This window comes from Salvelinus sp. IW2-2015, linkage group LG19 (assembly GCF_002910315.2).
Source record: "Salvelinus sp. IW2-2015 linkage group LG19, ASM291031v2, whole genome shotgun sequence".
In the NCBI taxonomy this organism is placed as follows: Eukaryota; Metazoa; Chordata; class Actinopteri; order Salmoniformes; family Salmonidae; genus Salvelinus; species Salvelinus sp. IW2-2015.
The window spans coordinates 37,691,979-37,719,414 of NC_036859.1; the positions used below are offsets into that span (position 1 = coordinate 37,691,979).

The window sequence follows — 27,436 nt, forward strand, 5'->3', positions numbered from 1 at the left end:
GGGTCTGTAGTGACACCTCTAGCATTGAGATACAGTGTCTTAGGTCCATCAAGTAGACTTATATGACACTGTCATATGCTATTACACGTTGATTCGACCCCCTACTGAGATGTAGGCCAGTAGAATTACTGCTGGTTACAAGTAACAGGCACTGACGTGTGAGTAGCACATGTCAAGTCGTTATTATGATGAGAGTTTGGTTTTAAGAAGTCAATGTGTCACCTGTACTTCAACTCCCTGCTTTGGTACATAGGTCAGTTAGGGAAAGGTGGGAGAGAAAGACAGAGACGTTAGAAATGAATGAAGGGACAACTTTCACACGCCACAAGAAAAAAGAGGAGAGGTAACACGACACAAGGGGGCTCTAAGAGGTAAGCCAGGGAGTTAAGTTTGTTGTATTAGGGTAACCAGGTAAAGTTCACTCTCTTCTGTGTCTGTGTGTGTGTGTAAGGTAAGGCTGCTCTGTCAGATTTGTCAGTATCTCTGCTTCTCGCTCACCCAGCCAGTAGTTGCGTATCGATCCACATCTCTGTTGGACAGAATGGTTCGCTTGGAGTTCGTGGGTCGTATGGCACGGCACCAGAAGGTAGGGTGGTTTTGGACTAGCACAACACGGTTTTAGCCTAGGTCACTTTGGACTTGCCGTATTAGCCTTCAGATAGAAGTTTAAGTAACTGTGCAGTCAAAATCTAACACCATGCCTATACAGCATGGTGTGTTTGTAAGGGGGAAACCTAGTCAGTTGTACAACTGAATGCATTCAACTGAAATGTGTCTTCCACATTTAACCTGGGGGCTGCCATAATCAACATCTTCAGCCTTCGGGGAAGAGGGGGTTAAACTGCCTTGCTCAGGGACAGAACAACACATTTTTACCTTGTCAGCTCAGGGATTTGATCCAGCAACCTTCTGGTTACTGGCCCAATGCTCTAACCACTAAGCTACCAGCAGAGAGTTGATGCTTGCTGGATACATGTCTTAATATCTTAATGCACCTGTCCTAAGTTCATTGGAACATAGTCTGGTTGATACAACACTTCAGGATTCACAGCAATAATGATAGAAATGCAAGTATAGTCTAATGTGCACATTTTTGGGGGGTTATGTTACACATGAGTAGGAAGTCACCTAAAATGGGAAAATGTGTGTGTGTTCGCGTGTGTGATTCTCGTTGTGCCAATATTGAATTTTAAAAGCCTGTTATATTAAATGATGTGCCCTTTAATATAAAGCACATGGACGTTTAAAAAAAAATCTGATTTCCCAAGTGGCGCAGCGGTCTGAAGGCACTGTATCTCAGTGCAAGAGGCGTCACTAAAGTCCCTGGTTTGAATCCAGGCTGTATCACATCTGGCAGTGATTGGGAGTCCCATAGGGCAGTGCACAATTGGCCCAGCGTCTTCTGGGTTTGGCCGGGGTAGGCTGTCATTGTAAATAAAAATGTGTTCTTAACTGACTTGCCTAGTTTATATAAAGGTTCAATTAAAATAAATAAATAAAGACTTGCCAAAAACCTTCATTTTGACATGTCCTTCGTCATGTTTTTCTGATTTTAACCTCCTTAACCCCAACATTTCTCCTAAGTTTGCACCGTCATTGTAAAACCCTAGTTATTTTTGTTGCTTTGACAAAGTCCTTTCTAAAGATGATAATTTATTTAATGTGATTAGTAATTAATTTACATCTGTCCGTAATTTTAAGGTCGATCTTCTTTTAATTTTTTTTTTTTTTTTTTTTTTGACATGTCCTTCGTCATGTTTTTCTGATTTTAACCTCCTTAACCCCAACATTTCTCCTAAGTTTGCACCGTCATTGTAAAACCCTAGTTATTTTTGTTGCTTTGACAAAGTCCTTTCTAAAGATGATAATTTATTTAATGTGATTAGTAATTAATTTACATCTGTCCGTAATTTTAAGGTCGATCTTCTTTTAATTTTTTTTTTTTTTTTTTTTACATATAATAGTCAAATCATAGTGTAAAAGCAGGTCAGCTGCTTCTACTGTACTCTTTTTTGCAATTTTCTGGTGTTTTGTGGTGGAAAACTGCATCGAGCATTACACGGCAACCCTGTTACCCATAGATAGATAACCTAGAAATGTTGTAACAATTAAAATATATATATATATACAGTATAATAAAAACTGTTATTTAAAATTTAGTGAAGCTTGCATTCAGTTGCCCCTTCTTGAAATGGGGAAAATATGTTTTTATGAAGTTGAACATGTGCTCTTTATGACAGATTGTTAAAATCAATTTAAGAAAAATGTAATTATACTACCTAAAAATGCACTCTATTGGTGGAATGACCCATATGACTGCATGCAGAAAACCTTCTCACAGGCTCTCAACTTGATATACATGATATCCAAACGGTCCCGTGTGGCTCAGTTGGTAGGGCATGGCGCTTGCAACGCCAGGGTTGTGGGTTCATTCCCCACGGGGGGACCAGGATGAATATGTATGAACTTTCCAATTTGTAAGTCGCTCTGGATAAGAGCGTCTGCTAAATGACGTAAATGTAATGATGACCTGCTGATGAGCCATCAAGGGTTTTCCATTGTATTCAAACTGTTTAGGTAGGTTAAAAGACTCCCAGAACATTCATACCTGACCCAATGGACAATCAGCTAGCAGTTGTCTGGACTTCACAGAGTTGTGGAAGTGATCAGAAAAGTAAACGTTTACACAGTTGCAATGTTTTATAAAACCAATATATATATCAATATATATTTTCCAAATCGGTGCCCATGACAAATAAAGAACCATTCTATTGTATAATAATAATAATAATGAATAATAATAATTTATTACAATTTTAAAGCATTTTTCATTATACAGAATAATCTCAAAGTGCATAAAATAAAACAAATATGTATATATATTTTTTTGTCAGTTGTTGACAAAGAACAATGCTGACGTTACACGTGACAAGGGCACCAAGGAGCACAGATATCAACAGAAAGCCTTCCTAAGAGTCTGTGGTGCCTTCAGGTGGTCCGGGAGGGCATTCCAGAGGTTGGGGGGGGGGGGTTGAGCTGAAAGCCCGATCCCCCAAAGAGCGGAGCTTGGTCCTGGGGGCGTGGAGGAGCAGGTTATTGCTTGACCTGACGGTGGGGGTGGGGTTATGGAGGGAGAGCAGTTCTTTGAGATAAGGAGGGGCATTGCCACGAATACACTGCAAAGTCAACAGGAGGGGTTTGAATTCATTCCTGAATGAGACAGGGAGCCAGTGCAGAGATGCCAGGATGGGGGTGATGTGATGGTGTTGAGACGGGGAGCCAGTGCAGAGATGCCAGGATGGGTGTCACTCTCACCAGGATCCTGGCAGGGCTGTTCTGGATGTATTGGAGCTTCTGGAGACACCTGCCAGGGTTCTCGATGAAGAGGGTGTTGCAGTAGTCCAAGGGGGAGCATGTACAGAACAAACAGGATGGGGTCCAAGAACAGATCCTTGTGGGACACTGCAGGTGACGTGGTGGGAGCGGGACTTGGACCCACCTAACGACCCATACTCAGTCCTGTCTAAGAGGTAGGAGTGGAACCAGCTCAGAGCTGGTCCAGATAGTCTGTTGTGTCCCGGAGGCGCTTCAGGAGGATGGGATGGTCGACAGTGTCAAACGCTGCGCTCATGTCCAGGAGGATCAGAGGACAGGGAGAGCCTGCATCAGCCGCCATCGGCAGATCGTTGGTGACCCTGAGTAGGGCCTGTTTCAGTGCTGTAGGCCGGCTGGAAACCTGAATGGAACATCAAAAATTGGTTGTTCTGATTGAGATGGTCTCGGAGCTGCACAGCAAACACTTTTTCCAACACTTTGGAGAGGAAGAGAAGATTAGATATTTGCCTGTAATTAGCCAGCACTTCCGGGTCCAGGGTGGGCTTCTTCAGAAGAGGGCTGATGACAGCGGTCTTAAATGCAGGTGGGACACTGCCAGATTGGAGGGAGTGGTTATCAATCTGGGTTGCTAGAGGGCTGAGTGCAGAGGTGCATGATTGGAGCAGAGCTGTTGGAACAGGACCCAAGTTACAAGAGGAGGTTTTCATTATGGAGATAGTTTTCTATATTATATGGTATGTGTGACCTCTCTTCCAGGTGTTTGTAGAGCTAAACGAGCTGGTGATGGATAAGAACCAGGAGTTGCAGTGGCGGGAGACGGCTCGCTGGATCAAGTTTGAGGAGGACGTGGAGGAGGAAACGGACCGTTGGGGAAAACCCCACGTCGCCTCGCTCTCCTTCCGTAGTCTCCTGGAGCTCCGAAAGACCATCTCCCACGGTGAGAGAAAGAGGGGAGAGTGAGGGAACAAAGGGAGGGAAGGTAGGATGAGTGAGGAATAGAAGGGGGAGGAGGGAGAGAAGGAGTTGGGAATAGAAGGTGTGAGAGAAGGAGTTGGGAATAGAAGGGGGGGGTTGGGAAAGGAGAGGAGAGGGTGAAAGAGAGAGGTGAGAGGGGGAGGTAGAAAAAGTACAGATGAAGATAGAGAGGAAGGGAGTGATTGGGGAGGAAGGGAAGAAAATGGGCAATAAAAAAAGGGATGGACAAAGGCAAGAAAACGAAATAGTTAATTGTGTTAAATGGAAACTTTGGGGGTGTGTTCTTTAGGTGCGGTGCTGCTGGACTTGAAGCAGAAGACCTTGCCTGGCATCGCCCATCAGGTGGTGGAGCAGATGATCATCTCTGATCAGATCAAAGTAGAGGACCGGGCCAATGTCCTCAGAGCCCTACTACTCAAACACAGGTACGTCTCTCCTCTAGCTGTCTATGATCTGCCTGCTACCCTGCTACGTACATTCTGTCACTAACATAGACACACGGTACATATTCACAGTGTTTATTTACATCATTTGTCACTTCTCAAACTCAGGTATTACTTTAGTTATACTACACAAACTCAGTTCAGCCGTTCTCTCTCTCTCTCCTCCTCTCTACTCGCAGTCACCCGAGCGACGAGAAGGAACACAGCTCTTTCACGCGGAACATCTCTGCCGCCAGCCTGGTCTCACTGATGGTGAACCACCAAAACAGCAGCAACCACACAGGCCAAGCCGAGCCCTCTGTGACTGACCCCCTCATGGATGGAGGAGGGGCTGCCGGCACCCTCACAGACTCCCGCATCGACATGGAGAAGAGCGAGGTCTTGGAAGTGTGGATGTGTCTTTGTGTCTCTGTGTACGGGATGTTTGTGTGTCTGAGCGTTTTTGCAAGCTCTGTGTATTAGTGTGTTGTTTGAGTTGTGTTTGTGGTGTGTGTGTATTCATCTTTGCCCTCTTGTCTTTGGGTGAGTGTTTTATGTTGTTTTTTTGAGTCTGAATGTGTGCGTGTTGTTGGTGTCTAAACTCCAGTGTTCATCTACAGAAGGACAATCCTCCCATATTGGGCATGCACAGGTCCAAGTCCAAGCATGAGCTCAAGTTGCTGGAGAAGATTCCGGAAAATGCAGAGGCCACTGTCGTCCTCGTAGGTGCGCCTTGCTATTTCACTCACATTTCCTGCTATGAGGCAGACGTTCCCACATTGGTGGGAGAGCCGATAGTGTCAATTATGGTAGATTAACATTTCGTTGTTGTTATTAATATCTGTATTAAAGCATGAATTTTTGCATGATCCTCCATTAGGATTTTGCTTCAATTGTACTCTAGTCTAACACACCGGATCTGAAAGTGAAAAGCCCCACTGAGTCGGATAGTCCGATCGTCCTAAATTCAATAATCCATCAAGTTCAATTAAATGTAATAACTGTCTCCCGCAGGCGCCGTGGCCTTCCTGGAGCAGCCTTCCATGGCGTTTGTGCGTCTGCAGGAAGCCGTCCTGCTGGAGTCCGTGCTGGAGGTTCCTGTTCCTGTGCGTTTCCTCTTCCTCCTCATGGGCCCGCCCATCGCCAACATTGACTACCACCAGATTGGTCGCTCCATCTCCACACTTATGTCTGACAAGGCGAGTTAACCGTTTGGTGACCCATAACTGCCCTGTTGTGTATCAGTTGGTTAAACTGTTGTGTGACCCATACTTCCCCACATGTGGCTCAGTTGGTTAAACTGTTGTGTGACCCATACTGCCCTGTTGTGGATCAGTTGGTTAAACTGTTGGGTGACCCATACTGCCCTGTTGTGGATCAGTTGGTTAAACTGTTGTGTGACCCATACTGCCCTGTTGTGGATCAGTTGGTTAAACTGTTGTGTGACCCATACTTCCCCACATGTGGCTCAGTTGGTTATAGCGTGGTATTAGCAACACCAAGGTCGTGGGTTGAACTCCCACAGGGAGCACATACACATACAACAAAAACGATGCAGTCCCTCTCCTGTAGATCACTTTGAATAAAAGCATATGCAAAGTGGCGTATCGTTACTGTCTGATGAAAACCTTGGAACAATTTTTTACAAATGTTCATTATTTTACGTCTATTGAAAGCAGTAACTCCCCTCAATGTACTCTGAACATTTCATGACACTAGGACTAAGAAATGTATCCTAAATAGCTTCTGAAGTTTGGTGATTGTATGTTCGTTAATGGTAAAATATGGCAGTTTTTTTTCCATTTCCTGAAAAGTTTCTGTTTTGGAGATAAGAGATTTTCATCAGACAGCAACGATATATTATTGTTATAATTTTACCACAGCACTTCCATGAGGCGGCATACTTGGCGGACGAGCGGCAGGACCTGCTGAATGCCATCAACAGCTTCCTGGACTGCAGCATCGTGCTGCCGCCGTCTGAAGTGGGTGGCGAAGAGCTGCTGCGCTCGGTGGCCCGCTTCCAGAGAGAGATGCTCCGCAAGAGAGAGGAGCAGCAGGGCAAGGAGCTCAAGGTCAAAGAGCCAAAGAGCCCAAAGGATAAAGGTAATAGAGACAGGCATACACAGATATACATACGTATACTACAGAGGAACAGGAGGGAAAACTACAGACCAAAAGCCCAAAGATTCCATGGCCAAGGGTGATAAAGACACATACTGAAGGAAAGAGCTTGAGGGATGACCCCCAAATAACCCTTTCCTTCTCTCTCCCTCAGCTCTGCAGGCGCCCTTCAAACCTGGGGTTGACCCTCTGCGCCGTTCAGGCCGCCTGTTTGGGGGTCTAATCCGCGACGCCGCACGGCGCTACCCCAAATATGCCAGTGACTTACGTGACGCGCTCAACCCCCAGTGCATGGCCGCCATCATATTCATCTACTTCGCTGCCCTGTCGCCCGCCGTCACCTTCGGAGGACTACTGGGTCAGTCAGTCGTCAGTCAACCATTGGGGGAGGGAAGTCAGGGAGACAGTTAAAAAGAAGAGGGACAAAATTGGAGCACTGACGGAAAAAAAATGTATGAATCGAAATTAAGCTAAAAAGAGGGATAGAGTATATTGGTAGTCATATCATTTTGAGTTGGTATTCACTTCCTCTTCTTCTTCTCTAGGTGAGAAAACAGGGGGGTTGATTGGCGTGTCGGAGCTGATCATCGCCACGGCAATGCAGGGGGTTATATTCTCTCTCCTTGGGGCGCAGCCTCTCCTTGTGGTGGGCTTCTCTGGACCCCTGCTGGTGTTTGAGGAGGCCTTCTACTCGGTGAGCAACTAGCCTAATTCTTCCTAACTCCCCCTTCTCCCCAAATTGGGCACTTGTTCACTCACCTGGCAAGAATTTACAAAGAATTAACTGGTTGCAAAATCCCTAAGAGTTTTTTTTAATTTTTTTTATTTTTTTACAAATCCCGTTTAGAGGAGTTAAAGGATTCCTTTCCTTCCTAATTCCAAAAATTCTTCAACTGAAAAAAAAATGATACAAATTTGGGGAAGTTTCTGGAAATGTGCAACCCTAGCTGGTGTAAGGAATATGGTTAAATGTGAGCATGATAATGACGTTTTCTGAACATCACCCAACATTTTGTCTCGTGTTTCTGTCATGCAGTTCTGCAATGCCAATGACATGGAGTATCTGACGGGCCGGGTATGGATTGGCTTCTGGCTGGTGCTCATCGTTGTCCTCATAGTGGCCTTCGAGGGAAGCTTCCTGGTCCGCTTCGTGTCGCGCTTCACCCAGGAGATCTTCTCCTTCCTCATCTCCCTCATCTTCATCTACGAGACCTTCTCCAAACTGGGCAAGGTGAGGTTGGAAAGAAGAGCGCCCATAAACAATGGGCTGGAGCTGATTGGGTTAGATTGTCCACTGGCTAACAAGTTTGCCATTCATAGCTAGCATAGATGCAGTAACGAGGTCAATGGAACTCAACCAAAACAATAGAAATGCCATGGAAAAGCGTGGGGGAAAGATGCCGAAGGGGGAAAGATCCCGAATCTCCTCGTTGCCCCTCAGCAAAAAAAGTTACAATACATCAATCATGACGGATTTGACGAATATCCACTTTGTTAGATCAGATTGGTTGAATGTGTGCCAATCCGACATCCTTCTTATCCCCACGGTCTACGTTCCATTGACCTCTTTACCGCATCTATACCGTTGCATGCATTATGACACCGTCGAGAGCATTTGAAACTGAGGTCATCTACAACACACCTGACACAGATGTCATAGTGCAGGAAGGTATGAGACTCATAAGAAAACTGTCTGTCTGTCTGTCTGTCTGTCTGTCTGTCTGTCTGTCTGTCTGTCTGTCTGAATGAAAACCGACCCAGATCTTTCAAGAGCATCCTCTTCAACGCTGTTACCTAGTCAACGGCACATGGACGTCATCATCATGCAACCACACTGTGGTCGACGTGCCTGACAAGGTGGTAGGAGAGCCCAACACAGCCCTTCTGACACTGGTGCTCATGTCTGGAACCTTCTTCATTGCGTTCTACCTGCGCAAGTTCAAGAACAGCGCCTTCTTCCCTGGCAAGGTAAGTACAGACCAGAGTCATACAGTGTTGGCCAAGGGAGAAAAAAAAAAAAAGTATTATTCAAAATGCCTTGACAACTTGTGGCAGTAAGCAACCATATCATATTCAATCCGACATGTTCTGTGTCTCAGCTCCGTAGGATGATTGGAGACTTCGGGGTTCCCATCTCGATTCTCATCATGGTGTTGGTGGACTACAGCATAAAAGACACCTACACCCAGGTGAAATATAGGTCACGATGAAATATAAAGAGAGTCCAATCAGAAGAATAGCCCAGGCTGACCTTTTTCCGTTGACCCCCTCCCCCTATACAGAAGCTGAGCGTGCCCACAGGCTTCTCGGTGACCAGTCCTGAGAAGCGGGGGTGGCTGATCCCCCCGCTGGGCTCCGACGGCCAGTTCCCTATCTGGATGATGGGTGCTAGCATCCTACCCGCCCTGCTCGTTTTCATCCTTATCTTCATGGAGACGCAGATCACCACGTAAGAAACCCCTTTAACCCCTCACCTCTGCAACCCCATCTTACATACAGTATTATAGAGCAATTGGTTTTTTATATAAATAATGGAGCCAATGTTTGACATTGGCGTCAACATTTCAAAATGGTTTGAAACAAACATAAAAAAGGATTTTCATGCAGTTCCACATGTGTACTTAGAGGAATACAAGTGAATATATATGTGAATCGGCCCATAACTCCACCAATACAACCACATAGGCCTAGGACTATACATCCTTTAAGCAGGGTTCATACAGACATTGAAGTTCACAGAAGTAGAAATAAAACGTTGGTTTCTTTTACAGAAACAAAGCATGTCTGACTTTTGTGAATAAAACATTTGTTTTACTCCAGGCACCATTGGGGCTCATTGGGGTTCCCTAGTGGTGCAGCGATCTAAGGCACTGCATCTCAGTGCTAGAGGCATCACTACAGACCCTGGTTCGATTCCAGGCTGTATCACAACAGGCCGTGATTGGGAGTCCCATAGGGCGGCGCACAATTGGCCCAGCGTCGTCCGGATTAGGGTTTGGCCGGGCTAGGCTGTCATTGTAAATAAGAATTTCTTCTTAACTGACTTGCCTAGTTAAATAAAGGTAAAGGGTCTCAATTGGGCTACCCTGAATAAATACAAGAAACAAATTAAATAGGAAGGACATTGTCCAGGCCATTTTTATGTCTATTTCATATTATGGAGATATTATCTATATGCATGCAGCAGCAACTACACTTAAACCACTTGATGCTGTATTACTGGTGATGGTTCTAGAACTCACCATTGGGCCCTTAGGTTTATTACTGGTGATGGTTCTAGAACTCACCATTGTTCCCTTAGGTTGTATTACTGGTGATGGTTCGTAAGAGACTCACCATTGGGCCATAGGTTCAAACTTCAGCGAGCAGGCCTTCTAATCGACCTGGCCCGGTATGCTGGAGGATATAGACCTCACCCCTTCAGTAGACGTTTCCTGGTTATTCTTTAAAAATGCCATCCTCACCATCTTAAATAAGTAAGCAATGCCCCCATTCAAGAAATTTAGAACCAGGAACAGATTGGTTTCTCCAGACCCTGACTGCCCTTAAACCAACACAAAAAAAACATCCTGAGCTTTCTGCATTAGCCTCGAACACGACCCCTTGAAAATGCACTTTTCAAGCAAGTTAGAAACCAATATACAACAGGCAGTTAGAAAAAGCCAGGCTAGCTTTTTAAGCAGAAATTTGCTTCCTGCAACACAAACTCAAAAAAGTTCTGGGACATTGTAAGTCCATGGAAGAATAAGAGCACCTTCTCCCAGCTGCCCATGCACTGAGGATAGGAACTCTGTCACCACGACATAAATCCACTATATGAGAATTTCATAAGACATTTTTCTACGGCTGGCCCATGCCTTTCCACCTGGCTACCCTACCCCTGTCAACAGCACTGCACCCACAGCAACAACCGCCAACCTTCCCATTTTCCTTCTCTCCCAATCCAGTCAGCTGATGTTCTGAAAGAGCTGCAAAATCTGGACCCCACAATCAGCATCAGCTAGACAATATGGACCCTATTTCTAAATTACTGCTGAAATTGTTGCCACCTATCATCTGAGCCTGTTCAACCTCTCTTTCGTGTCGTCTGAGATTCCCAAAGATTGGAAAGCAGCTGCGGTCATCCCCCTCTTTCAAAGGGGGGACACTCTTGACCCAAACTGCTACAGACTATATCTATTCTTACCCTGCCTTTCTAAGGTCTTCGAAAGCCAAGTTAACAAACAGATCACGCGACCATTTCGAATCCACCGTACCTTCTCCCGCTATGCAATCTGGTTTCAGAGCTGGTCATGGTGCACCTCAGCCACAGCTCAAGGTCACTAAACAATATCTTAAACCGCATCCGATAAGAAAAACAATATAGAGTGCAGCCCGTATTCATGTCCCTGGCGGCTTTCGACTCTGTCAATCACACATCCTTATCAGCAGAGACTCAACAGCCTTGGTTTCTCCAAATGATGCCTCGCCTGGTTCACCAATACTACTTCCGACAGAGTTCAGTTGTGTCAAATCTGAGAGGCCTGTTGTCCGGCCTCTGGCAGTCTCCTAGGGGGTTCCACAGGTGTCAATTCTTGGCCGACTCTCTTCTCTGTATACATCAATGAATCACCTTGCTGCTGGTATTCTGATCCACCTCTACTCAGACGACACCATTCTGTAATACTTCTGGCCCTCTTTTGGACACTGTGTACCTAACTCCAGATAGAGCTGCAAATGCCCATACAACTCTCCTTCCGTGCCTCCTCCGTGCTCTTAAAGCAAGTAAACACAAAAATGCATGCTCTCAACCAATCGCTGCCCGCACCTGCCTCTCAGCCCGTCCAGCATCACTACTAAACTGGACGGTTCTGACTTAAGAATATGTGGACAACTACAATCCTACCTAGGTGTCTCGGTATAGAAATGTAAACTCTCCTTCCAGACTCACAATTAAGCAATCTCGTTCCAATCCAACATTAAATAGTTTCGGCTTTCTTATTTCGCAACAAAGCATCCTTCACTCATGCTGCCAAACTTACCCTTGTAAAACTGACCATCCTACTAATGTCATTTACAAAATAGACTCCAACACTCTACTCAACAAATTGGATGCAGTCTATCACAGTGCCATCCGTTTTGTCACCAAAGCCCCATATACTACCCACCACTGCGACCTGTACGCTCTCGTTGGCTGGCCCTCGCTTCATACTCGTCGCCAAACCCACTGGCTCCAGGTCATCTCAAGACCCTGCTAGGTAAAGTCCCGCCTTATCTGGTCACCATAGCAGCACCCACCCGTAGCACGCGTTCCAGCAGGTATATCTCACTTGTCACCCCCAAAGCCAATTCCTCCTTGGCCGCCTCTCCTTCCAGTTCTCTGCTGCCATTGACTAGAACGAACTACAAGAATCTCTGAAACTGGAAACACTTATCTCCCTCACTAGCTTTAAGCACCAGCTGTCAGAGCAGCTCACAGATCACTGCACCTGTACATAGCACATCTATAAATAGCCCAAACAACTACCTCTTCCCCTTCTGTATTTATTTATTTTGCTCCTTTGCACCCCATTATTTCTACTTTGCACACTCATCTACTGTCAAATCTACCATTCCAGTGTTTTAATTGCTATATTGTATTTACTTCGCCACCATGGCCTATTTATTGCCTTTACCTCCCTTATCTCACCTCATTTGCCCACATTGTAAATATACTTATTTTTCTACTGTATTATTGACTGTATGTTTGTTTTACTCCATGTGTAACTCTGTGTTGTTATATGTGTCGAACTGCTTTGCTTTATCTTGCCTACCTGGTTAAATAAAGGTGAAATAAATAAAAATTAAAAATAATCAAAATAAATAGGTTTATTACTGGTGATGGTTATAGAACACACCACTGGGCCCTTAGGTTTATTACTGGGAATGGTTATAGAACTCACCATTGTGTTTTGTTTATCTACAAAGCATCATGTAGAAACTTCCTATGTACTGGTATCTATCGTCATTAATTTAATTTAGACTTGGACAAACCTGGTCTCAGGCTCCGCCTCCACAGAGTTGGGTAAAGCTGCTTTAAGTTATATTTAACTAGGCTAACTAAAGGTTAAATTAAAAATTAAAAATATATATGCATAAAAAGATAGTAGATTTTGGGAGAGAGAGATTGAGTGAAGGAGAGAAAGAGTGAGGAGAGAGCGAGATGCGTTGTATTAGGGTCTTTCTATGAACAAGGGTACCAGTGAGGATTTCCTACACTGGACAACTTGTTACAGGTGTTGATATATCTCTTCTTCACTTCCCCTTTTTCTTCTCCGCACTCTCTTTGCTCTCTCTTTCTTTCCATCCGTCAGGCTGATAGTCTGTAAGAAGGAGCGGATGCTGTTGAAGGGCTCCGGCTTCCACCTGGACCTGCTCATCATTGTGGCCATAGGTGGGGTTTCAGCCCTCTTCGGCCTGCCCTGGTTGGCCGCCGCCACCGTGCGTTCTGTCACCCACACCAACGCCCTTACCGTCATGAGCAAGGCGGTGGCCCCCGGCGATAAGCCCCGTATCCAGGAAGTGAAAGAGCAGAGGGTGACGGGCTTCTTCGTGGCTCTGTTCGTTGGTAGGCATGACCCCTCTAATTTAGGGACCAGGCTTAAATCGAGATCAGGGTTGCAAAATTCCAGAAACTTTCCCAAAATTCACAGGTTTTCCAAAAAACTGTTTGGAGGATTCCGCAGGAATCAGGAGGGAATCATCAGGGAGAGGATCCTCCAACTGAGAAACCGCCAACCAGGATTTCTGAAAGACCTGGGAAGTTTGGAAACGGTTCTGAAGTTTTACCACCCGAGACACATGCCGGAATGTAAATGTGTGTTCATTTCCAAAGGAAAAACTCTCTTCTCATGTCTAGGTTTGTCCATTGTGATCGGAGATCTCCTGCGCCAAATTCCCATCGCCGTGCTCTTTGGGATTTTCCTCTACATGGGTGTCATGTCCCTCAACGGTATCCAGCTCACCGAGCGCATGCTGCTGCTGCTTATGCCCCCCAAGTATCATCCTGACCACACCTATGTCCGCAAGGTCAGTACCGCAAAACCCCAACCACGCCCCAACACCCAAATGTTGTGCTGCAGCAAAACTTTATTTCATAAAACACTGGTTTTATCTTGTAAAAGTGAATTTGGGATCTAAAGGGAAGGATTCTACTGCTGCTATTGCTACTGCTACTACTATTACTACTGCTGTTACTATTGCTACTGCAACTACTACTGCTACTACTACTACTGCTACTACTGCTACTACTGCTACTACTACTACTGCTACTACTGCTACTACTGCTACTACTACTACTGCTACTACTATTACTACTGCTGTTACTATTGCTACTGCAACTACTACTGCTACTACTACTACTGCTACTACTACTACTGCTACTACTACTACTGCTACTACTACTACTACAACTGATACCACTACTACTACTACTACAACAACTGATACCACTACTACACCTGATACCACTACTACTACTACAACTGATACTACTGCTACTACTACTACTGATACCACTGCTACTACTACTACTGCTACTACTACTACTACAACTGATACTACTGCTACTACTACTACTGATACCACTACTACTACAACTGACACTACTACTACAACTGATACTACTACAACTGATACCACTACTACTACTACTACAACTGATACTACTACTACAACTGATACCACTACTACTACTACAACTGATACTACTACTACAACTGATACCACTACTACAAAAACTGATTAACTTTTAAAAAAAAACTTAAAACTTTACTTTAACAATTTTTAACCACTACAACTGATTACTACTACTACTACAACTGATACCACTACTACAACTGATACTACTACTACAACTGATACCACTACTACTACTACAACTGATACTACAACTGATACCACTACTACTACTACAACTGATACTACAACTGGTACCACTACTGCTACTGATACTACTACTACTACAACTGATACTACTACTACAACTGATACCACTACTACAACTGATACAACTACAACTGCTACTACTGCTACTACAACTACAACTGATACTACTACTACTACTACTACTACAACTGATACCACTACTGCTACTACAACTACAACTGATGCTGCTACTACTACTACTACAACTGATACTACTACTAGTACTACTACAACTGCTACTACTACTACAACTGATACTACTACTACAACTGATACTACTACTACTACAACTCCTCCTACTGATACTCTCATATGTGTGTGTTCCAGGTGAGGACCCTGCGGATGCACCTGTTCACAGCGATTCAGCTGGTGTGTCTTGCGGCTCTGTGGGCGGTCATGTCCACCGCGGCCTCGTTGGCCTTCCCCTTCGTTCTCATCCTCACCGTGCCCGTCAAATGGTTCCTGCTGCCCCGCATCTTCACCACACGCGAGATGCAGTGTGTAAGTCTAACCGCATGGATACACGCACACACACACACAGTCTAGCACTGTTGCTTAAAGTAATTGGGGTTTTATTGGTTTTCTTATAGAGTTGGATGTTGCTTCGGGGGCCTTTGCCTTGGAAATAACCCTGGTCATAACCTTTACCCTTGACTTTTACCCCTGGTCTCTCTTTGTGTCTTAGTTGGATGCGGACGACGCAGAACCTAAGTTTGATGAGAGGGAGGGACAGGATGAGTACACAGAGATGCACATGCCTGTATAATGATTGGATGGGGCCAACGTGATGAACATCCTGCTGGCCAATAGGCACCCAAGTCCTATACTCCAGGAAGTTGCTCCTAACCCACCAAATCCTTTGTTTGTTAACCTGATATTTTATAAACGCACCACTGATGGTTTGAACGGTTTTATTTTGTATTTTATTTGAATTATTTTAAAACGTTTTTAGAGTCCCAACTCCCAAATCATGTTTTTTTTGGTCTGTTTTTACTATTTTGCTTTTCGGAAGGTGGATATATACTTCTAAATTGTTTTAGTCATCGTTACAATGTTGAGTCCTGTTTTTATGTATCTTTAGGGTATTGTGGGGTTTGTTTTAATTTCAGGTGGGAGTTGGATTTGCTATGTGTCAAAGTAAAGGATTGGTGTCCACATAAAAGCTGCTGTTTGCCATTGTAGTGTAAACCCCCCCTGAGAAGCCTATATTCAGCGCCTATTCAAGACTTCTGGTGATAGCAGATATGAATTATTTCTGGTTTACAGTGTCTTCTGTTTGTTTCTGTGGTGGCGTTATCACATATGCTATGTGGCTATGCAAGTTGGTTATGATGATATACGGTCTGTTACAGTGTAATCAAGCACGCCAAAGAGTTCTGGTTGTGTCTCAGTAAGTTTGTTTTAGAATCGGGTACAGTGGGTAAGTGATTGAACGTTGTTTTGTTCTAGAGGACAGGGTCTGTTCAGGTGTGGGGGGGTGTTTACAGGGGTATGATACATTAAGAATAGACATCTGTTATACTGTTGTTTAAAGAGCAACTGCCCCTAAAAACCAACTTTTCATTTAGAAAACTTCCTATATGGCATCAGTATGAGTCAGAAACATTTATTCTACTGTCAAGATTTACTACAAAGTGTAAATAGGATCATTTTGGTCATGAAGTCAGTCTAGTGCAAAACTGAGTTTTGCAAGACTTGTGGTCATGACTGCATCACAATGTAAATGAATGTTGGGTTTGTTTCAATCCTGCTGGCAGCCCACAAGCAATCATCAATTCCGAGAGTAGCTGCACGTGACCCGGTCTTAATGCCTGTGGTAAATTTGGGCTGACTTTGGATATTCCTATGGGGCTAGTTAGGGACCATGGTAAATGACACAATGTATATGGGACATTATGTTAAAATTCCAATAGTTCCACATTTCAATGACTTAAAAACCTCAAACCAACTATAAATTGTAGAAATTCATATACAAATATTGAAAGCATTTAATGAGAACTAAAAGGTGTGCAACATTTACATTGTGTAATTTATTGACGGCCCCTAACTAGCCCCGGAGATAGGCTATCCAAAGTCAAACCAATTTTGTCACTGTCGCACACCAGCCAGCTGAAGCTAATTTGCTAAATAAGTCTTCCTACCTGTGAACACACACACACGAGACACCCACGTCAGACCACACCCCAAAACCAACTTGAGGTTTAAATTCAGTCTCGGCAGCTAGTATTTCTTACGGAACCTAATGTAAAATGAGGCCAAATTAGGAAGTGCAGTTACCCTTTAAAAGCAGCCCTCATTCAAACGGATTCATTACTTGCAATTGAATGAATACAGGCCTAGCAATAAAGTAGCACTACAGTACCCCTGGTGTATATTTGGGATGGTACATGGCGGAAGTCTTCATTTGGCAATCTTTGCCTCAGGAAGTTAACGTGTCCAAATGTTTTCCCCTTATCCTGTAGGACTGACAAACACTGTATATTTTTTGAAGAGCACATACTGAAAGTGACTTTCGACCCGACCCTTTGCTGCTTAGATCTCACCACTGTGCTTTTTCCAAACATGTTTTAAAGATGTTTGGTCCCATTACATAAATCGTCCATCATACCTGTATACACTACATACCACTTTTAAGTGAGTCACTTGATTTTCACTGCCATGCACTCCTACCGTAGTCATGTAGTCTTTACCTCTCCACCCATGTCTCTTGACTCCATTTAACTGTAGTAAATGCCTACTATGTATTTTGTATATGGAACCTTGTCTTGTTCCAGAGTATGATTATGGCCTTCCATGCTTTATCTACATATGACGACCAGCTATGTGATTGTGCCTGAAAGAGTTAAAGCGACATTCACTACAAAATCGGCGTGATCTGAAAGCACCAATGTGAAAATGCAATCAGTTATTAAACCAACTGAGCTATCCATCATCTTTGGGAGGGAAATCACATGACGTTTCAATTGTGTACTACAGTTTTGAGTATGATTATGGCTTTAATGTACAGTCACCAAAAAGTCGGGAGACATTCTATTCCATACAAATTAAGGCATTTGTAAGTATGTATGCGCATCTATTTACTTAGGGCCCAGTAGGTACTCATGTCTATAAACCCAATAAGGCTAGTCCATTCATAACTGCTGTTTCCATCTTAAAATGTCACTGAATGTGTTGTAACAACACATGCAGCCATAATCAAAGTTATTGATATTATGTTTACTTTTTACCACATTAAAGTTAAACCACATGCAATACAGTTGTTTGCAAGTATTCCAAAAGTAACGCAGTAGGAATACTGTGTCTCGTTGAATCACTGCAAATGAAGAGCACTGGATGCCTTGTATGTGTTTGTTATCATGTGGTCCCCCCCCCCCCTAAATAAATTGCCTCTGTTGCAGATTTGCTAGCATCCAGAAATATGCTAAAATATTAACTCATGTTCTCTCACATTGTATTATTCTTTTTTTTTTCTTTTTTTTAACTGCAAATATTATAGCATTTTATATTTCAAATCTATTGTTGACATGCAGGGATGTAGAAATGAGATTGAGAAGTAAAGAAGAAATAAAATATATTATACAAGTATATCCATATATTTTCGTAGGACTCAATCATGGTTCAAGTGCTTTTGGGCTTTAGCTACATTGCAATATGTTAAAAATAAACAATCTTCCTTGCTCTAGCCTTGCCAAGTTTGTAGAATTAGAGCTTTAGCTGATTGTAAATGTTTTTTTTTTTTTTTATATATATATACATATGTACAAATAAATGAAGCTTAATAAACTGAAACAGATGTGTGTAAAAGTTGTTTTTTCTTTACAATTTTCAAGGCGGGCAGCAGGTAGCCTAGTGGTTAGAGCATAGGGCCAGTAACTAAAAGGTTGTTGGATTGAATCCCTGAGCTGATAAGGTAAAAATCGGTTACTGTTCCCTGGTAGGCTGTCTTAACTGACTTGCCTAGTAAAACAAAAACAAAGGATGTGTCTGTCCCTGTACAAAAGTGTTTGTAAAGGTGTTAAGGCAGATACCTGAACATTTAAAGTGGATATATGTATTTTATATTCATTTAACTAGGCAAGTCAGTTGAGGACAAATTCTTATTTACAATGACAGCCTACACCGGCCAAACCCGGACAACGCTGGGCCAATTGTACGCCGCCCTATGAGACTCCCAATCACAGACGGTTGTGATACAGCCTGTATATATAGGCTATACATTATGTATTGTACACATTCTTCTTGTCATAACCATACATGATGTATCACCTAAACTCCCATAAAGGAAATGGGTCACTGCTTGCATGTGAACGTTTGAAATAAAAAGTATAATGAGTGCATGGCAAATAAAACGGGATGATCATAGAAAGAATAGGTCCATCATCTTTAATTACATTGCCTACTGCTGGGTACCGCTACATGTAGGCCTATAAATTGCTCAACAGTCACCAGCTCAGCTTTTTCACGTGACACACCACAGGCCACAGCCTATCCTGATAGGTCTACAGTTGTGCCGCGTTCATATAATGTCGGAAACTCGGAAATGTCTGAATTGCATACTCGTAGTATGATATAGATATATGATATAGGTACCTGCGTTTCCCACTTGGGAAGTATCAGAACCGACCAATTGGAAGCTCTGCGCTAATAACTGACTTTAATTTGAACTCAGAAGTCCCGAGTTTCCAACAGGACGTGAACGCGGCCTTATTATTACATTCCAGTTTCAAATAGATGAGGGATTGCAGTGAAGGGCCGTCTCCTCCTTTCCTCGTCTATTGGCCAGTTTCACTTAATTCCACAGCAGTGAAATGTGCGTGACGGCTGTGTTGTTAGCCCACATGAAAGGGAGACAGGGAAAAGTAAACTATGTCCGCGGCCTATTGTCATTTCAGATTATGGATAGGCATTAGCAAACAAGAGTTTAGATATTTGCAGGACACATTGCTTGCTAGTGCTACAGTAGAGCTACACTACCTGAACGTTTCATTTATTTCCTCATGCGTTTCGATTCCGAGCCTTGGATGAAACTAGTTATTGTCCATCCCTGGATCTCTCAAATCACACTGTAGTTCGTTTTCTGAGGCCCTGTAATTCCTGGAAACCTGTGGATAGGGTAGGCTATTCGGTTTAGCACTTCATGGACACTGCTAAAATGAAGGGGGTGACGGATAAATGTCTAGCTAGAATTAAGTATATTATTTAATAATCTCTTGATAATCTCTATAAGAATGAAAGACAGTCATGAATTGTCTACACATTTTTAAATTGATAAATTGTGTAAACTAAATGCGCTATTCATTAAAGATAAATTACAGCATCACGACCAAGCTATTTCTTATGAAATACTGCCGTATGTTTTTAGTTTCAGCCTCCGCCTTTGTCTCCTTCTTTCTCGCATGTTTTTACTTGGAGTTCCTCCCCCTGCGGCGCTGGGCGGAGTTTCATACCGAACAAGACGCTCCTTTTGTCGGATCCGTTCCGACCTGACTCCCCGGGGTTTACGGCTGAAAAAACGACACTTAAAACAGCCCTAAAATAATTAAACACGAATACCTTGATTTGTAGTAACAACGCTGGTTTCTAACTGCCACGAAAGGTGAGTGAAAAGTTGTGTTTTGATGGCGTTAAACGCGATTTTTAAGTCGTGTCTCCCCGAGTCTTTATAACATTCATGGCGGCTCTGCAGTGAGAGCTTTGGGGCGAAAGCAAGCAGATGCGTTCGCTCGCGTATGTTTTTCATCAAGTTCTAGCTTTATAAGCATTTCTGAACTTTTCACTTACTGCTTTTGGTAGTTATAGAACCACATTGACAGTTAAATGCAATCTCCTCCAAATTATAACATTTAAAAAACGACTTTTCACAAATTTACGATTTAGACTATGCTACAAAATGCACGTGCACTATACACATCCAGTCTGCTAATAGTGCATTGAGTCTACAGTGGTTTTCTTGTCAATTTACTTAGTGTAACATATAGAAAAATGTGTTTGGTAGCCAGTTTTCATGCCAGCGGAAGCTGCGTTTTGACTCCTGCCTGAATAAGGGCGCCATTACTGGGGTAGCAGGCAAAGAACGGTCGGTGTTCCCAAGACAAACTTAGAAGGCTGTAGCCTTGATTCAAAATAGAAAGACATTAAAATAGTAATGCCACGGCCCCTCGAAATATGTGAATGCAGTCTGATGAGCGTAGCATTTTATGTTTTCATAGTTTTAGGCTGTGAAATACTCACAGGATTGTTATCGGTAGATGTATAGATGGATGCGACAATTTTTTWAATGCAATGTAACGTTAGGCCTATTTTCTTTAAGTTTGCAATATCTGTTTTTCCCGAAGTTTGACCTTGTGAGCGGGCCACGATGACACTACACCGAGAAAGCGACGCCTCGGTCGGGTGCACAGCTGCGCCACAGCTTGGGGGAAGCGGGCGGGGGCAGGCGCGCATTTTCTGGCAGTTCGATTCAGCCCTCCGCCACGGAATGTTCACGCGTTCTATTCCCTTGTCTAGAACGCTCCCTTCATCCTATAMATTTAGGCCTATTATCTAGCCTAGGCTATTTTATGGGGTTTCGTATCACCCCATGTGGGAAAGGGGAAAATATCTTAATTTAAAAACATACGTAGGCTACATTTGTTGTTTGAKACAGTTGTGGATGTATTTATGTAGCCTTGTCAAGTAGCCTAGGCTAAGACTAATTGGATAAGGCACAACTGTCAGATTGTTCAGCGGCAGGAGTGGTGTTTTGACCGGTACCTGGTGACGTTTTGCGGCCGAACGGTCCCCAATGTTGACACTTTTTCACAAATATGCACTCAAACCTGAAAACAAAAATGTTTGATTTAGGTCTAATCGTGTAACTTAATCATTGGGCTATGCCTTAACTATACGTAGGGTTTTAAGTTGCCTGGTGCAATATCTATCGACCGACACAGTCGCGGTTAGTTAGCCTATCTAGGCTATGCAGTTCAGGGGTATAGGCCTCATGAAAAGAAGCTGAAAAGGCCAACGGCTGCCGCGGAACTATGCGCCCCCGAGATGACTGAATCCCCTTTGCGTCCCACTTGGTACAGGGACCGTGCGTTTCTCAAATTATGCATTATTCATTTTCAGAACATACCGCAAAAATGAATAAAGTACGGTTGCATTTAGCGCTCATTTGGACTATATTAGCCTACAGTAAATAGCCTATAGGCCTAGGCTATTATAAGCGCCTTGACGCGCTCCTGTCTACCGGGTGACAGGCGAGGGGTTGGCAGGCACACAGCACTTGCGTCTCACGTCCGGAGTCGAGACCGAGGCTTCGAATTTGGAAACGCCCGTGTTTGGATTGCTGGGCTCAGCACTAACTCACATTTTTAAAGATACTCTGTTCTAGGTTATTTCAACGCTTATTTTAAGCTGTAGCATTTTATCAATTGCTCAGTTGACAAGCGAAAAACTTCAGCTTGCTCTCACCGCGCCATCACTTCGGTACGCTATCCAACACAGTGAAAGGTCAGCTGCGCTTGGCTCGCTTTGATAATAACGTTTCCGAAAAGCAGCAATCTCCAAACGAATTAATATGATGTATCCATTCGGCTGTCGTTCAAAAACAACACGATGAAACAATAAATGGATCGGTCCTCTCGGTAAATCGTATTGTGTGCCACTCTTTCCAGAAGTACACGATGTTCCCTCATATGGGGAAAGGATGGGTAGACTTGGGCGGAGCATCCGCATGACCGACTTTTCCTTTATCAGAAATACACGTGTCGCTATTTTGTGTTAAAAGTGTAGCTTTTGAAAACTTATTTAGCATAGGCTGTAGCTCAAAGACAATTATCTCCTTGCTATTTCCACTTTTAGCCATAGTTAATTTGTTTATAATAGGAGTTTTTTTTTTCTAAAGTCGGGACAGACAGGACCCTAAATATTTGATGCATTTGTGGTTGTCCAGAATCTCTAGAAAGCCGGGTCAGTTGAGCTGCCCACAGACGCTGCACCATGAACGGCAGCAGCAGTGTGTCCTCTGCCTCCCAGACCATCCAGATAAAAACAGAACCAGGTGGGGGTACATAACCAAAACCACCCCTTCATCAACCACAAGATGTAGTATTTCTTCTAATTTTGTGGATCCTTCCATTATGTGTGTCCCAATTGCATGTAAATGTCTGATTTCTTGGTGTATTCTTGCCCTTTAAAGTTGTATAGGTGGTAGCCTATGGGTTTCTCAGTCAGGATAATTGAGGTGTTAAATTCTGGTTGACTATTGAAAGATCAGTGGTTTTTTTGTTTGTTGACATTTTACTTAGATTTGTCTGACAGTTTATCTATTCTGGGGTCAGCTTGAGGTTTATTGTGTCTAATAAAAAAGGCAAAACAACACACCTGCTCTTTGATGTTGCTTGATGGATGTGTGTGCGGTTGTGTGATTGTCTATGCTCCAGTTGTGGATACATGGAGTAAGGAGGACTGCCTCACTCTTTTGGAGAGAATTCGGAGCCTGTTGCCTGATGGTGATGCCATGAAATACAAGACCACCGARTCCCACTTTGACTGGGAGAAGGTCTGCTTCGGAGGCTTCACCGGCGACATGTGCAAACAGAAGTGGGCGAAGGTGTCCACCGAGGTTAGCCAATTACAAGTCACAATTTTAGCCAATCACAACAGCCGAATCTGAATCTGTGGAGGGAAGTGTCACAAATTACAGAAAGCAATGTCTGTAGCCTCTTTTTCTACTGGAAATATCTTACTGTTGCGAAATGAAACACGGCACCATGAAAAAAAATGTTTACAACATAATTTCAGGTTAGGCCTTAATCCATTTAATACTATGTGTTCAGGTGCGGAAGTTTAGGACTATGACCGAGCTCATAGTTGATGCCATTGAGTTTGTGAAGAACCCTTACAAAGGGAAGAAATTGAAGGTAAGCAATCAGGTTTTACTTTGTACCCATGAAATGTCACAAAATGCTAGGGTTATACTTGTCAAGCTCACGTCTTCTACCATACAAATGACCATTGTTTTGTTTTCCACCCTTTTAGACACACCCAGACTTCCCAAAGAAACCCCTTACACCGTATTTCCGGTTCTTCATGGAGAAGCGAGCCAAGTATGCCAAGATCCACCCGGAGATGAGCAACCTTGACCTCACCAAGATTCTGTCCAAGAAATACAAGGAACTCCCAGAAAAGAAAAAGGTGATGGTCAAGTCTACCATGCCGTTTCATTATGCCTTTGGGATAATCTTTATTTAATTCAAAGGCAGAGCCCAAATCTGTACATAACATTACTGTATAGAAAACAGAGAGTGGTTTGTGACTAGACAACTACCTGAACCAATTACTTACTTTTCTTGCTTCTGAATTGATAGCTCTCTTCTTCAATTAAAATAATAAATAATTTAACCTTTTATTTAACTAGGCAAGTCAGTTAAGAACAAACTCTTATGTACAATGACGGCCTACTCCGGCCAAACCCGGATGACGCTGGGCCAATTGTGCGCCGCCCTATGGGACTCCCAATCACGGCCGGATGCGATACAGCCTGGATGTATCACATGGGAGTAATTCTGTTAGTTTTTCAGTTAATAACTAATTGAGTGAGGGTTATTCTCTGTTACCCAACAGCAAAAGTACATCACAGAGTTTCAGCGAGAGAAGGAGTCCTTTGAGAAAAATATGGCCCGATTCAAGTGAGTGGCATTTTCTGTCTCGTTGAAGCCAGCCTTCAGTGGCCAAATTAGCTTCATCTGCTGAATAACAAGCAACACTTTCCAGAAACTGACACATTTTCCTTGAAAAGAACCCAAGTGATCACTTTCCCTCTATCTGTTGGTTGAAAGGGTATACCACCCATATACAGCTGCCTTAACGTCTTTGCTCTTGTTACCCAGAGAGGACTACCCGGAGTTGATAGAGGAGAGAAAGAAGTCGGACCTCCCTGAGAAGCCCAAGACGCCCCAGCAGCTGTGGTACAACCACGAGAAGAAGACATACATGAAGCTCCACCCTGATGTGAGTTGTGTGCAGTGGAACCCGCCCCGCCAAGTCTGGGATTTCACGAAATGAAACTGTCAAGTGTTGTGCTTCCTTGAATTTACCCTAAAAAAAGAAAATGTCCCCTTTTGGAATTCTTTGTGGTGAATGATGAATGCCTTTTCTTTCTCTGGGGTTACCAGGTGAGCCAGAAGGAGCTGAAGGAAGCTCTGAGGAGACAGTGGTCCCAGCTGTCAGACAAGAAGAGACTTAAGTGGATCAGCAAGGCCCTGGAGCTGCAGAAAGACTATGCGGTAAGAGGTTTGGTGTGAAGGGGTGCCGGAGTTCAGAGGATTCGTACATTTTCAAAAGGATAGCGCCTCAAGACACAACTCGGTAATCCTCTACAATTCCCCCCCCCCCCCCCCCCTGGTAGAAGAAACAAGCAAATTTGCCACTTTGTATTTGATATACACTGCCTAGAGAGTAAGGCTGTGTTTACAAGTTTCATTAATTGGTCTTTTGTTCAATCAGATCAGCTCTGAAAAAGATCTGATGTGATTGGTCAAAAGACCAATTATTGGAAAGTAGATCAGAATTGGTCTGCCTGTGTAAACGCAGCCTTGCAAGCACATTCTAAATAAATAGTATTTCATACCCTTTCTGTGGAAGTACCGCACAATCAAAAACTTTTTTTTTTTTTTAATTAAAGGCTTGATGAGGAGAGAATGTCATTTTTTTTTAATTGTCACCCAAAAAGTTTGAATCCATGGTTATCTCTACAGGGTTGTATGAGAGTCTACCAAGAGGCCCATCCAGACGCTGAAGAGCACGTCAAGTCCGTCCTCACCAAAGCCGAGCGGCAGCTCAAGGACAAGTTCGACGGCAGGCCAACCAAACCACCGCCGTAAGTTGCTTGATCGGAGTCGCACAATATTCTTTCAATAAAATAATATAAGTGGAGAGGGACTGAGGTGGGGCTCACACCCCCATGATCATAATGTGATCTAGTATCAGCAGAGATACCAGACTTTGGCACAGCCTCTTGACATTTCTGAAAAGACCAAAGGGTATTTTGGCCCTTAGGCATTTTTTTTCTCAGAGATTTATGGATTGGAGATCCTTATGCAAACAGTAGCTCTTGGTTTCTGTGATAACATCTGTTGATTTTTTTWAAAAGATCTTTGTCGTTGAATTCTATAGCGCTGAACTAGGTTCTTGGCTTTTCGGTCTTCAGGAACGGTTACTCCCTATACTGTGCCGAGCTGATGGTGAACATGAAGGATGTTCCCAGTACGGAGCGYATGGTGCTGTGCAGTAAGCAGTGGAAGGTGATGACGCAGAAGGAGAAGGACATGTTTCAGAAACGTTGCGAGCAGGTCAGTCTTGTTCAGCTCCGTTCAAAGGGGGAAATGCAATGAATCACCAGTATTTTCTCTATGTCGTAGACCGGYCCAGCACAGCATCCTTAATAGGCGCTTTAATTATTTTGGCCTCTATAGGTTTCAATATGTAATGTGAAGGTTTGAAAGGGTTTTGGTTTGGTGAGCCATGATGAAAGTTTTTTTATTTTTGTCATTCACCAATCGTATCAATGCTCTTTCACCCCTGTGCTGGTGTGTCTCACTACAGAAAAAGAAGCAGTACGAAATTGACCTACAGAGGTTTCTCGAGGTAAGTAGAACTGAATATACCCATAGTACTGTAGTACATATCACACTACACATTCTTGGCTGACTTGAGTTTTAGTAGTGGAAGTCTGGCAGCCTACATGTCGGTTCTCTTTCTCCAGAGTCTCCCGGAGGAGGAGAGGGACCGRGTGATGACGGAGGAGAAGCTGGGGGGCTCGCGGCTGGGCATGGGGGGTGTTGGCAGCCCTCACAGATCCAAGTCCCCGTCCGCCAAGGTGGGTCTCACAAAACTACAACAGGTATGTCACCACCCTTTCAGCCACAAGGTGGGCTTTCTGTTAGGTTACAGTGAAGCTGGGCTATGGCTTTCTGTTAGGTTACAGTGAAGCTGGGCTATGGCTTTCTGTTAGGTAGGGCTGTCAAGCAAATAACTGCCAGTCTCAAGGTAATTGACCATTTAATTAACATAAACACATTTAGCATCTCCTGGCTTCCATACAAGCCACAGGTGCAGACCTTTGGAACGTCTACATTTTTAAAAGTCTAATAAATAAATGTAATATAGCCTACCCCATCACAATAAATCCACTATTTATTTTAGACAGGTCTAAAGAAATGTAGTCAATTAGCATACTCTGAGTTGTCCTTATGTTAGGCCCTGATCTGGCTATGCCATATGGCTGTGGGCTACACTAGTTCATTTAGCATGCAAGATTTGCTTAGAATTCCATGGAATTATTTTATAGTATGAAGAATACAATTTAACATAAAGTAGAAACTATATTTTCTCCAAACTATTTCTGAGGGAGTGCACACATGTGGCTATTTTGTTGAGCGGTTAACAAAGAAACAGGTCCTCCTATATGCTTACTTTAGAGTTATTTATGCAACTTCAGTTGTGATATGTTTTGATTTTCTTGGACAGGCTGCACACATTTTATCAGTTTCTCATTACAAATTTCACAAGCGCTTGATAATGCCTCGAATTTCGCGGCAGCATCCCCCTAGTGTGGTCGTAATGCCCTCTAAAATCCATGCCTTTTGCGGCCA

The 27,436-nt window shown here is 43.4% G+C and overlaps 1 protein-coding gene and 1 pseudogene across 1 annotated transcript in view; both read left to right on the plus strand.

Annotated features, from left to right (window-relative positions):
- The window catches only part of LOC111979765 (anion exchange protein 2-like), a 50,126-nt gene extending 34,065 nt beyond the window's left edge, over positions 1 to 16,061 (plus strand). The window contains 16 exon segments of the mRNA XM_024010459.3: positions 4,093 to 4,273; positions 4,601 to 4,736; positions 4,934 to 5,132; positions 5,354 to 5,459; positions 5,748 to 5,932; positions 6,617 to 6,836; positions 7,009 to 7,212; positions 7,400 to 7,548; positions 7,891 to 8,085; positions 8,616 to 8,822; positions 8,954 to 9,043; positions 9,137 to 9,303; positions 13,187 to 13,440; positions 13,732 to 13,901; positions 15,126 to 15,299; positions 15,484 to 16,061. Coding sequence (XP_023866227.2) covers positions 4,093 to 4,273; positions 4,601 to 4,736; positions 4,934 to 5,132; positions 5,354 to 5,459; positions 5,748 to 5,932; positions 6,617 to 6,836; positions 7,009 to 7,212; positions 7,400 to 7,548; positions 7,891 to 8,085; positions 8,616 to 8,822; positions 8,954 to 9,043; positions 9,137 to 9,303; positions 13,187 to 13,440; positions 13,732 to 13,901; positions 15,126 to 15,299; positions 15,484 to 15,564 — 2,718 coding nt within the window. The 3' untranslated portion in view covers positions 15,565 to 16,061.
- A 4,206-nt stretch (positions 16,062 to 20,267) lies between these two features.
- The window catches only part of LOC111979513 (nucleolar transcription factor 1-A-like), a 31,544-nt pseudogene continuing 24,375 nt past the window's right edge, over positions 20,268 to 27,436 (plus strand).